Source organism: Amaranthus tricolor, chromosome 8 (genome assembly GCF_026212465.1).
Source record: "Amaranthus tricolor cultivar Red isolate AtriRed21 chromosome 8, ASM2621246v1, whole genome shotgun sequence".
NCBI classification, from domain to species: domain Eukaryota; kingdom Viridiplantae; phylum Streptophyta; class Magnoliopsida; order Caryophyllales; family Amaranthaceae; genus Amaranthus; species Amaranthus tricolor.
In genome coordinates, this window is record NC_080054.1 from 30,368,272 (window position 1) to 30,381,824 (window position 13,553).

The 13,553-nt window shown below is 28.5% G+C and overlaps 1 protein-coding gene and 1 long non-coding RNA gene across 4 annotated transcripts; both read left to right on the top strand.

Annotated features, from left to right (window-relative positions):
- The first annotated feature begins 2,032 nt into the window (after positions 1-2,032).
- Positions 2,033-4,956, top strand: LOC130820598 (uncharacterized). 3 transcript variants are annotated; one of them, XR_009045238.1, is made up of 3 exons: positions 2,033-2,375; positions 3,704-4,625; positions 4,714-4,956. It is a non-coding gene; the product is annotated as an uncharacterized LOC130820598 (long non-coding RNA). The 3 variants fall into 3 exon arrangements; XR_009045236.1 differs by having other exon boundaries at positions 2,055-3,779; positions 4,470-4,625; XR_009045237.1 differs by having other exon boundaries at positions 2,033-4,625.
- Positions 4,957-6,322: 1,366 nt separating this feature from the next.
- Positions 6,323-12,790, top strand: LOC130821786 (protein CURLY FLAG LEAF 1-like). Its single transcript, XM_057687565.1, has 3 exons — positions 6,323-6,354; positions 7,393-7,789; positions 9,330-12,790. Exons 1-3 carry the CDS (start codon positions 6,323-6,325, stop codon positions 9,693-9,695), a joined length of 795 nt encoding a protein of 264 aa, XP_057543548.1. The 3' UTR covers positions 9,696-12,790.
- The last annotated feature ends 763 nt before the right edge of the window (positions 12,791-13,553 follow it).

Sequence of the window (13,553 nt, forward strand, 5' to 3'; positions counted from 1 at the left end):
TCGAGTTTGATTCAACTGGTCATAAAATTATTATTACTACTTCTTTTTATTCATTGTAAGTGTTTTATTTGCTTTTTGCACTTTATTCAATGCACTTATTCAATTTTTAATATCTTTGATAGCACATAATTAAAAATTATGAAAAATTGATATAAATAATCCTTGCATTGAGACGAATCAAACAAGATCCTACTTGACTATATTTTAACTTATAGATTAATAATAAAATACAAATTAAAAGTAAGAGAGGAATAGTATCCAAAAAATAAATGGGACACTTGTGATGAACTAAAAATTATTATATTATTATTAATCTAGAAGTTAAATGTATTTTACTTTTGAAACCCTATTCATCTATCACTCTTAAAGTGTATTTTATCATTAATCTATAAGTTAAAACATAGTCATATAAGATCTTATTTGATTCGTTTTAATGAAAAATTTATTAATATCAACTTCTTATAATTTTAATTATGCATAATTAGAATTATTAAGAATTAAATAAGTGTATTGAATAAAGTGAATAAAGTAAATGAGACACGAGAAGATATAGAACTTAAAATTCACCAAAATTTTTAAAAATAGATTAGAATGATGAAATTGAATTCAGTTGAATTTTAAAATCGAGTTAAAATTTGACAAGTCTAAAAGGGAAAAAGAAAATTAAGGAAAAGGTGTAAGAAAGTAGAATATTAGTATTATATTATATTTAATATTTTATAGGGAAATTTGCAAAGAAACACCTTATAAAACCAGTTTTTTTGAAAAAAAACACCTTAAATTTTTTTTTTTGTAAAAAAACACCTTTTAAGAGACTTTTATTAAAAAAAAACACCTTAAATCAGTTTCCGGTGACTTTTGTCAACTTTCAGGCGTTAACTATGCCATTTGTCAACTTCCAGGCGTTGACTTTTGAGCTCAAATGGCATAGTCAACGCCTGAAAGTTGACAAAAGTCACCGGAAACTGATTTAAGGTGTTTTTTTAATAAAAAGTCTCTTAAAAAGTGTTTTTTTACAAAAAAAATTTTAAAAGGTGTTTTTTTACAAAAAACTGGTTTTATAAGGTGTTTCTTTGCAAATTTTCCTATTTTATATTATTGTGATTTAGTTTTTTTAAGTTTAATACTACATTTCGTAATATTTTGTTTTTTTATTTTAGTCCTTATCTCTTGTATAAATAATGGTGTTTCTCTTATTGATAATTTAATACAAATTAAGTATTCAAAATCCAAATTAGTCTTATTTTTACATTATAATTTTCTACAAAAGGATCTAGAATATATATTACAGGTAGGGTAGAAATTAAAGAGTTAACGAGTGTCAGAAGAGATTCCCAGAAGAGGCAAAATAACAAGGACAAGAATGCCAACCATGTCGTCGACGTCGAGAGATGGGAATGCTTGAGACCTACCATTAATTCTCAGGAATCCCTCATCTCATCTATCAGTATGTGTCTCTCAATATTAGTGGGATCATATCCACTTAATATTTGAAATGTTTGTAAACGGGTATTCATTATTTTAGGTGTCCGAAAAGTGATAAGGTATTTGATTAGTGGGATACTTGTTTTCCTGGTCTATGTCCCAACCTAATTTATTTAGTTACTTGGAAATTTGGATTAGAACACGATTTTATTTAGGAAAAATTATTAGAGATAATTTGACTTTTTTATGATTTTTTTACAATAATTTCACTTATTAATTAACCATGAATAATCTAACTTTAGAGTATTTGCCTAGAGTATACTTGAGTAACCTGATGACTTGCTATAGCATATAACACTACAAGAAAAATCATTTTTAACAACAAGTTTTTCCAATAACTACATTTTTTTCGTTGCGAAAAAATACAAGTTTTTGCGAAAATCATTATTGTTGCTAAATAATCATTGCCATAAATAAAAATTTATTTCCCACCACTTTAAATAATATCCCAATTTAATAAAAATTTTTAACAGCGAAAAATTTTAATTGGTAAAAATAAATATGTATTTGTAACCGTATTTATTGTTATAAAAGATAATTTAACATATTGATACAACAAAGTGAAAAGTCGTTGCAAAAGGGCGTATCCTAACAATTTTTTGCAACGATTCCCTAGCTCTTAAAATTAACCCACGCCTCTTTGTCAAAATTTCCCTCTCAAACCTGAAATCCCATCTCCTCTCAAACAAAGTGAAAACCCTATGCTCATCTCTTTTTCTCTGTCTAGACGTCTCCTCTACTGGGCGACACCATTTGCCCCGCCATGGCAGGAAAGCGGCAAGTCGACCACCGGCGTGCTAGTGTTCCGATGATTTGGTGCATCAACTATTGTAAGTTGGTATGGTCCGCTATTTCTTCGCGATTTAATTTGATCGTGCAATGACTTCAAGGTAATGTATGTATGTTTGTTCAATCCTTGTTCTTGTAGTTTCATGGATTGGAAATCGTGAATCTATCTCGTTTTGGTGATCTTGACCCTAAGTTCATTTCACGATTTAATTTTTTTAGGGTTAAATGTGAGGTATTTTTCCTTTGTCTTTGCTTATACATATGATTTGGATCAAAACCCTAATCTAGTGTCATCGGATGCTATTAGGGTATGTTTTTAAAGTCTTGTGAGTATATGAATCCCATTAATAATGATTTGAAACAGAAATGAATGTACTACAAACCAGCCTATAATAGAAACGAATGTATTTTAGGGTTAAATGTGAGATATTTATCCATTTATTATGTATGAGTTTATCTTAAATGTCTTGTCTTATGGTTCATCTCACGTGAAATTTCTCAAATATATGATTTTTTGAGTTTATGGATTCATTCCGAACTCAACTCTTATAAGGGTGGGTAAGTTTGCTGCTAGTTATATAATATATACTATATACCAGCCCCTTATGTGTGATGTATCACTAAGGAGATGAAACTATTAATTACCTTTCTGCACACGAGTTCTTTCGCACAACCTGAAAATCTGGTTTTAGAAAATGTATCATAGATGGGATTCGCACATCTGTTCTTTCACACAGCCCCTCACTTGTTTTGTTTTGTTGTTCAGTGGTTTCTGTCTTTGCCAATTTGTTGTGTAAATGGAGTTTGTGAGTATTTATTTTAAGCTTGGTGTTACCCATAGGTATTTATCTCCATTTATCCTTTTGATAAATTATACTTCGATCCATATTTTTTATGTTGAAATTTTGTTAAAATAAATTATGTTGTTTGGTGTTGTAGTGTTTTGCTGTTGGTGTTTGTTTTTGGGCATAGCTCCTATTATTTTGATTGCAGCGGCATTGTTGTGCCCTTTTATTTGGTTGAGTAGTTGTTTTAGAGTAGGTGGTAAGTGTTGGTTTTGTTTAGGTTTGAGAGAATTGTTAGTAGTTTTAGCTTTAAATCTTAGAGTTCCGTTGCAAATATATTGATTGGAGTCTGGCTAAGGTTTGGGTTGTCTGTTGCTCTGCCAAAAATGTTATTTGATTACCAATTGACAATCCCAAATAAATTTTGTTCAAAGTTGAGTGAATATTTTGTTGTTTTGGCTTTGTTTTCCACCAAGAATAAACTACAATCATTCAGTTGATATTGCAATTGAAATTGTTTTCATTATTTCCTATGATTTCTTTGCTAATTTTTACAGTTTTGCAACCTAGAGGTTATCGTTTTTTTAATGTCCTGTGTACCACTACGACCAGGAAGACGTGACTAGATGATTTTCTTTATGCAGTTGAAAAGGATGTGCAAAGAGGGAGCATATTGGGGTGAATGCAAACTTTATTTCTGTGACAATTCCATCACAAATGGTATGTTTGAAGTTCTGGATTGTAGAGGTTAATAGCAAGTTGCCACTGGTAAAAATATCATTTTGTTTCTTTTATAAGTTTTGACTTTATAAATCTGTAGTCTTGATTAAATTTGGTTCTTGAATTAGGTCAAGGAAGTGTTGGTGTATTTACTATAGTTCTGAAATGTCAATTGTTCGTTATTGGTATACTGTTGTTGCCTTATTGGATACACTACATGGGGTGTTTGTTGTCTGCATTGTGTTGGCAGTGGTCGAGGCTGTACTCGATGACTTGTCCTCCTCGTGAGAGTCACGTGACGAGCCTTGTACGCAGTAAATTTGCCTAGGTGGCTTCATTGCCTATACTAATAAGAACATCAAATTAAGGGACCAGATCATGAAGTGTAATTGACAGCCTATACTAAGATGTTTGGAAAAAGTGTAGGTTATCTGTTGAACATCAAATTATAGCTTATACTCACAACCATCCCTTGTTCTCCCATCTATCAATTCTAATCAGTATTGTTTTCATCCTCCTTTATTTTACGAACAAGATGGATTATGCTTATGAGTTTCTCAATGCATCCTTTGATTTCGATCTAGGGTTTCAAATCCTGTTTTAATTAATTGTAAGTCTAAACTTTGATTTGGATCTAGTGATTTTTTTGGATTGTCATAAATATTCTTTATTGTTTTATAACTTTGTAAGAGAAAAGGAAATCCAGATTGAAGAACAGCCTCATAAAAACAGCTAAAAGAATCTCAAGTGGAGAATTCCACTAATAGAGGAAAAACGTAGAATACATGGCTTGCAGGATAGTCTTACAAACGATTTTCTCTACGGAATCATGGCTGCTACCATCTGGTATTGTTGATTAATTGGGTATTTGTCTTTGTTCATAAATAATTAATCTTTATCCCAACATGGTTCATGGTTTTTGTTTATATTGCAGCATGTTGAAGTTTTTGATCTGAAGTTTTGAACCAAAGGCTGACGAGGTCCTGTTAGCACTCAATCTGAAAGTTGGTGACATCTACAAACATTCTGAATGCGCAATGTTTTTGGATTTGAATGTAATAAGTAGCTAGTTTTGAACATCGACCGTAATGTACATTTACTTATTGTGGACATGGAAATATCCATCTTTTGTAATTAACTTTATTTCAATATTTAAATATAATGACAATATTAGATATTTGATATGGGTTTGGATAAATTTATATAGTTGGTTATATAGATATACATATTTATTAATTTTAATGTCTATATTCTTGTAATGTAACAAGTAAAGTTGTAAAAAATGGATTTTTAACGATAAATGTTGTTGTCAAAAATATAAAAGTTTTGGCAACAAGTAAAGTTGTTGCAAAAAATAGATTTTTAACCACGGCTTATGTTGTTGCCTAAAACACAAAAGTTTTCGTAACGACTCTTTTTTGTTGTAAAAAAGACTTAAGAATTTGCAACGACAAATCTTTTGTAACAATAAAAATTGTTGCAAAAAAATCAGACTTTTGCAACTATGAAAGTCGTTGCTAAAACTTTTAGCTGCGGTTATACCCGCAACAACTAAAGTCAAAAAATATTTTTAGCAACGAAAACTATTTTAAACAACGACTTTAGCTGTTGCTAAAAATGATTTTTTTTGTAGTGTAATTCACTAAAAATCAAACTGAAAATTAGTATATAAATTAGAGAAAAATTTAAAAATTTTTCTTAAAAATTTTGAATAATTAAAATTAATCAGTGCATCACAAAAAAAATCAAATTTTTAAAAATATTTTTTAAATATTTTCTCAACATTTTATTTCAATTTATCTTTTTTTTTTTATAAAAATAAAAATCTGCTATAGCAAGTCATCCAGTTACCTAGTTTATTCTAGGAAAATACCTTTTAAAGTTAGGATTATTCATGGTTAATCAATAGGTGAAATTATTGTAGAAAAATCATAAATAAATTAGAGTATTTTAGATAATTTATCCTTTCTTTCCAAATTTTTTGTCGACTAAACTATAAGTAAAAAAATTGCAAAACTTTGTTTCATAGTCCATTCTCCGTAGTAGCCATTCCTTAACAATTTTCTTTTGATTATTCAATCGCGCTTTCTTTTAGTTACAGCTACTCAATTCTCTATCTCAATCGTTATTTTACCAACTAGGATTACAAATTAATTTTAACACTTCTACAGTAGAGAGGTATATTATATATACTCTTCAATTCATTACTAATGTATCATTTATTTTTTGACACTATTTATCTCTTACTTTTAATTTATATTTTATTATTATTCTATAAGTTAAAACAAAGTTAAAAATTATCTTGTTTGATTTGTTCAATGCAATGATTATTAATATCAATTTTTCATAATTTTTAATTATGCACAATTAGAGATAATAAAGATTAAATAAGTACATTCGATAGAATATATAAAGCAAATTGGACATATATTAGAAGTAGTAGGACGGAGGGAGGTTCTAGTTATGAAGGAACAAGATGTTATCTGCAGTATGCTATGCAACAGTGCCTCTGTTGTAAGTATATTTGTACCGGTGTTCCAATAATGAGAGTTGGGGCAGTAAAGACTTTTGCTTTGTACTATTCAACTCCATTGATAATTATGTCCAATTTGGTAAAGGAAAATTTGAAATGTTATTATAGGTTGTGTCTTTGATTTTGTTATAACACCAAATTTATAAAATTTTCCTATTCTTATTTAGTTGCAACATTGCGTTTTGGTATAAATATTAAGATATTTTATTGTCAAATGCATAATATCTATAATACCTCTAATAATAGTAGGTAAAAAGTTAATAATGTATAAAGTGAAAATAAAGTAGGGATAAACTAGAAAATTATTTAGTTACTTTTAGCTAAAAGAAATAATGTTGCAAGTATTGTGAAATATCCAAAAGAAAAAAGTGTTGCAAATAAATTGAAACGAAAGAAGTACTATGTAGCAAAAGAATAAACGAAAAGTAATCGAATGATATTGAAAATTTTGTAAAACAGAATTTGATTTTAGTATTAGTTTTAAGAAATACTCCTATTTTACCAATTTTCTTTTGTTTTTTGGTATCTAAAAATTCATGTTTTCTTTCAAGGTATTAAATACTTAATTTCAAATAGGGTGTCTAACTATAAACTTCATGTGATGACAAGAAAAGAAAATGTAAAATAAAATTTGATTATAGTATTAGTTTTAAGAAATAAAAGTATTCAACAAATCAACAAATATTTATTTCGATTAATATGAAACAATAGATTTTTCATGATAATATAAGAATATTTATATTGAAATATACTATCAATTTAATTTATTTATAGAAATAAAAAGCTAATATATTAATTTAAATCAATATATTTATGCATTTGCATGAGAAGTCAAACTCAAGTGACTCAAGTCAAAAGAAATTGCCTCTTAAAAACATTTCTACACAAAACTTGATGAATAGTGCAAACCTATCAAATTTACTAATATACCCTCCTAAAAGTATCCCCACCACTATCTTTGCACCTTTTATCTCCTTTTCCTTCAATCCACACTTCCTCTTCTCTAAAATCAAATTTTCCAACTCTTTTTTCTCCCTACACATCTTTACTTATTTTCTCTTTTTTTTTTTTTTGAAAAAAAAAAACAAAATCAAATCTTGAGTTAATTAATTTTCTTTGTATTTATATTTGTGAGATTCATAAAATCAAAAAAAAAAATTTAGAATATGGCAACATAACAGCATCATTAGAGAGATCTTTACAAAATTTTTCATTAAATCAAAGCACAAAAACCCAACGCCGCGAAACCAGCATCGGTGATGGTGGTGGTGGAGGTGGTGGTTTAGGGCGATCAGCATCGTCTGATTCGGCCGAAACAATTGATTATCACAAAGATGATAACCAAAATAGCCCCACAAATTATGATGATGCCGTAACACTATCAAATGCATCTTCTTCAGATGATAATTCCAATTATGTAGAACTTAACTCTCATGTTTCTCTTCCTTACCATTGGGAACAATGCCTTGATTTAAAGGTTCGTTTTTATTATAGTTTTGTTTACTAGAAAATGATTGTTATATTTAATATTTTGTATCATTCCATTATTTATTTGTGTTTTACTTCCATTAAATATCATTATTCTTCAATTCATTTATTACTACTATCAAGTATCAATGGATCTTTACCTAATGTTTTCCCCACTTCTCTTGATTTCACTAGCATTAATTAATGTCTTTATACATATTGGCAATTTTAAAACCCTAATTGATATTATAATTTGGCAAATTTATTTTTCAAGTAAGAATTTAGTTATTGTACTTATTCCCATTTTATTACTCCCTCCTTTTTCTAATATTTTTCCCATTTAGAATATTTTGTATAATAAATGATAAAATATATGCAAGTGAGATTTTGTTAGATTCGTCTTAAATTATACTTTTTATTATATATTTTGTATAATATTTTATAATGCGTATTTAGAGATAATAACATTAAAAGTTTACTTTGAAAACAGTGCAAAAAGTAAATAGGAGAAACTTTAGAAAATGAAGGGAGTAATTTGCAATTTGCGTGCATCATTTTAATTATTTTAAGAATATTGTTAATGAATGCACTTTAAATGTTGGTTAATAAGAATATAAATTCATTTAAATAGTAAATTAGAAAATTTTTAATTTTTTTTATAAACATTAATTATATTACCTAAAATAATATTTATTATTTTTTAAGTCTTTAAATTATTATATTATTATCCTGGTAAAAAAAAGCCCCTAGCATTTTTCTTTAAAAGAAAAAAACCTATTTGTATATTTGTCTTGTTGTTTTGTTTAGAGAAAAAGTTGCTTTCTTTTTCAATAACTATGGTGTAACGTTTTTGGACTCTTTTTCTTTTTCAATCTATACTATATTTTGGGTTTTTTTTTTTCTTGTGTAAAGTATATTTTTTAGCCTAGTTCCTGATTGATTAAAAAATATATCAACAGTTTTAATTATAGCATGAATTAATTATATTTTATAATATACAATAAAAAAGCTTTGTGGCTTCATACTTTTTTTATGAGTATACGTTGTCGCCTCCTTTTCCTCCCCTGTTAAGAAATTATGAACTCAATTAAAAGCTTAAATTAATTGTTGAGGTCTTATGATATGTTATATATATTCTAACACGCCCTCTCTGATACTAGAGACCACTAGGCTAGAAGTGTGGATGCGCTTAGACACTGAATATTTCGCTTTAAATGAGGGGTGGTTGAGATTCGAACATATAACCTCTTGTCACATTAGCTTTAATACCATATCAAGGAACCAACTCAACCAAAATCTTAAACTGATAGTTGAGGTCTCAAAGTATGTTATATATACTCTAATATCCTCAAACCCTGATCATAGTTTCTTATGAATAGGATACTCTGAGTATTATGGTGATGATGATATAATAAAAAGTTATACAAATTATTGTTTGAGACGTTCTTATCCTCTTGTAGATATAGGATAAATAGTAATTAGGAGAAATCTTTGTTTTGAGGTAATCTCAAGCTAACATTTGTTTGTATGGTTTATTAATTGATGAACAGACAGGAGAAATATATTACATAAATTGGAGTAATGGGATGAAACCAAAAGAAGATCCAAGAACAAAAGCAACAGGTCACAATAGTGATTATTCTTCATCAGAAGATGATCATGATCATGATGTAGAAAGCAAATGTTATGATAGTGAAGAAGGATCGTCTACTGAATCATCACCATGTTCAAGCGCAAGAAAGGAAAGTAATTTTAGATTGATCAAAAAACAGCAAGAGTTGAACCAAGACTCAGTTTTAGTGGTAGCAGGTTGTAAAAGCTGCTTAATGTACCGCATGGTGCCCAAACATGTGGAAGACTGTCCCAAATGTTCTGGTCAGCTTCTTCACTTTACTACCAATAATTCTTCCCTTTAGATTATTACTCAATTTGTGTCTCAGAATTTGCAACGTCAAAGAATGACCCTGCTCACAGTTCTATTGGTCAGGATACATTGGGTCTAATGATGATGATAGAATGACACAAGATTAAGAAACGGTATTGGAGATATTAAATTAGTGTATATGAATGGACATGTTACAAAATTAAAAATCCATATAAAAGCAAATAGTATTAGCTAATTCAAAAAACTAGAAGAAATATTATCCTACATTTGAGTTAATATATCTTGGTACTCTCTCAGTCCGGAATTAATTGTCTTAGTTGTAACAATATAATTTCAAAATGAAGTAATGTGACAATTAAATCCGGACAGAGGGAGTAAATTTTCTCTAATAGAAAAAATTATAAATTTTTTTAAAATTATTTTGTAGTTTTTATAAATTGAAGGGGTGTTTTTAGAGTGTTGTCAACTTGTTAGTGTTTTATTTTTTTAAATTTGCTATTTTATAAAAAAAATTACATAGCAAATTTAAAATACAGAGTAAGTATTTGGTAATTAATGGAAGAAGATCAAAAAATGTGTTTGGAGAACGAATGGTTGATTTCTTGATGTCGACATTCTATAGCTTAGCTTCGTCTCTTTGTTCTTTCTCTTATCTCCCATCTCATGCCCACGTTATTAATATCAATTTATTTCTTTTTTGAATTTTAGTCTCATTTGATTTGTTTAGTCATTTTGTTTTTACTTTTATCCCATTTTTATATAAGTTTGTTTGATTATTCCCTCTTCTAACATGTCTAATTGTAACTTTTTTCATTAAATTTATTCTATTTTTATTATAAATATATATTGTTATCAATAACAAACTTATCAGACATGATTATTGTTTTTTTATTTATTGATATGTCATATTTTATTTTTTCGATGTCCCAATAAATTAGCTTTTGATATAGTGTTTTATAAAGCGTTAAATATATTGCCTATAATATATAATAGAAAAGTGCTACGAAAATTTATGTTAGCAATTACTTTTACGACTAATAGTCTAATATACTCTTACTAACTTAGGAAAGGTTAGTGTGATTGTTGATTATAGTAACTATTAATTTGATTTTACTTATTTTAGACGTAAACACCTATTACAAAAATGAACGAAGAAGAAGCCATTTACGTAGTATTAGTAATGAAAGCAAATTAAATGTCGCCACGTATAAAAAAGCGTTTATAATGTTTGATTAAGAATTAAGAATATTTTATTAGCTTCACATATATCATCGTTGACTTGTCCTAAGTTTCCTTATTGGAGTATATGTTAATCCAATGTAATATTTTAATTATTTATATATTTAATAAGATCGTGAAAGTATGCAACTAGATTATTTAAATAAGATTGAATTGACTATATTTTGGCTGTAATGTGTATGATAAACTTGAATAATAAACGATATCAATAACCATAATGTAAAATGTATTTAAAATTAAGTTCTTCCCATTTAGAATATTTTATTTTGGAGGGAGAAATTTAATTAAGATTTTTAAGATATATATTAACGATAAAATATATCCATGTTAGATCTCGTTAGATTTGTCTTAATGTATACTTTTTTATTATATATTTATAATTTTTTATGATTCTTATTTAGAGATATTAAGGTGAAAAAATAAACGTAAAAAAAAAGGAAGCGAAAGAGTAAATATTATGCTAAAATAAGGCTGAAGAGATGGTATATAACCGAAAATATGTTTGGTTAGTTTGACCCTTATTATACGGGGGTGTCGGGCTGTTAGTTCCATGCTACAACTTGGCTTGAATTGGGTGCTAAGTGCTAACTCATAATCTACACCACTTCCCACCGTCAATAAATTCATCTACATCAATGAAACATAACAAATTATCGTCTTAGAGATTTAGAGGCGAAATCAGAAATTTAATTGAGTGGTTTTATATTAATATACACCCTTTTATTTATTGAGAATAAGACATTTTTATATTGGGCCGATTCACTAAAAATGAAATATTTTTATTTTTGTCATTCTTTTTTACCCTTTTACTCTTATTACAACAACAACACAATAATACATAAATATCAATATCCTTTATGAAAAAAGAGGGTTTTCCACCCACTTTTAAGTGGTCCTCCATCCCTCTTTGATTTTTAGATGAAAGTGTCAAAAGTTATCATATGTGCAGTGTATTTGAGCAAGTACGTCATGTTGATGGATCGTGATTGATCTTCACCCACTATTAATTCCGCCCATGTAAAAATTATGAATTTGTCATCTTCTATTTACATGAGTTTGCCGATTTAAATTTTCTACTTTTTAATTAGAATAAGAATTGATCTTTAATTTTGACAATAAATTTTAATTTAGGAAGACTGAAAATAAATTAGAGGGCATGAGTGAAAAATAATATAATAAAATTCAAATTTACGAGTTGAAATAATAGGTAATTAAAATGAATGAAAAAAGAAAATCAAACTTTGTTAATTCATTGACTCTATTTTTTGCGTTAAGATATTGCCAGTTTTGTAGAGTAGTACTCCTATTTAAATTTGTTTGGTGGTAGAAATGTTGCAAGAGGTTCCCATTACAAAATGATATATTTTCTCCATTTTAAAATACTCGTATGATAATAATATGTTGTGTAGGAAAATGTCATTATCAGTTACAAGTATAATGAAACAAAGGTAACATGCAAGGGTAATAGAGTAGCAAACAAAACAAGGTGACCTTTTTGGGTTCGTTGGGTTCGAATTCTAGTTGTCATTCGTCAGGAAAAAGTAAGAAGCGGGAAATCAAAGCAAGTTTCAGCTAGTGAATATTTCCAATAACTTGCAGGAACACGTATATGATTCTGCGTCTCACTCATTCAGCGTTATTCAAGAGATATTGTCAATCGTTTAACGTTATTGTATATCATATATCCATATTGTCAAAGAAAATGATGCAAAATAAATACAAATTTTTTTTTTTTAAGCAATAAGCCCATTCTTTGCAAGTTAAATCTTAAATATATATTTTACCACTATGTTACAAACTAACAATGAAAAGAAGAGAAAATGTTTTCTTGAGTCTTGTGTTAGTTTAGTCTACATTCTTGGTTTTTATGTGCCCCATTCTTCTTCCCTTGGGTAAAAATATTGCTAGTATTGTGTCTATATTTGTGATAGTACATTATATTGTTCTTTGGAATAATATAGAAGTGTAAGACGTCCATGTCCTGCCCTGAAAATAGACAATCATTTACATGCCAAACCATATCCAAATCTTTTATGATAATTTAAGTCCAGTCGGATTATGTACTTATGTTGAGTTACATTTGAGTTTGATTCGCGTTTTAATTTTTTAGATTGACTTTTGATCATTTTCATCATCCTACTCAATGTATCCCGCTCACAGAAAAACTATGGACAGGGTCTAGGGAGGAAAGGACGGCGACAACTCATATCCATAAAGGAGAGCGCGACCAAAGGAGTCCCCTGGCTCGAGAAAGATAATGAGACGTAGCTACACGGAAAGATAAATTGAATGCATATAAATAAAATAAATAAGTAGAACCAACTACTGAATAAAACAAAAAGAATACAAAACTAATAATAAAAGAAGCGAGAGAAGCAAGATGGCAAGAACACCCAAAGGTAACCTAAGAGGACATTAGTAGTCTATAACATGGATATGACGCCTCCAACTATCCTTATTCCTAGTTAGGCCCTCATAGAGGTTTAACTTATGTAAGTCAACTCTTATTTGTTCATCCCAAGTTTTCCTGGGTCTTTCCTGACTCCTCAGAGAGGTTTAGATTGACTTTTGATAAAGGGTTAAAATTTCTAGATGCGATCTAATTTTGGTTGAATTTAATATTATTTTAAACCGAATTAAAATTGACATG

Bases quoted from the DNA above. Each gene is read 5' to 3' on its own strand.
- LOC130821786 (XM_057687565.1), top strand. From the start codon at position 6,323: ATGAGAGTTGGGGCAGTAAAGACTTTTGCTTT. The intron at 6,355-7,392 runs GTACTATTCAAC...TTTTTGAAAAAA, and splicing joins GCAGTAAAGACTTTTGCTTT to AAAAACAAAATCAAATCTTG. The intron at 7,790-9,329 runs GTTCGTTTTTAT...ATTGATGAACAG, and splicing joins AACAATGCCTTGATTTAAAG to ACAGGAGAAATATATTACAT.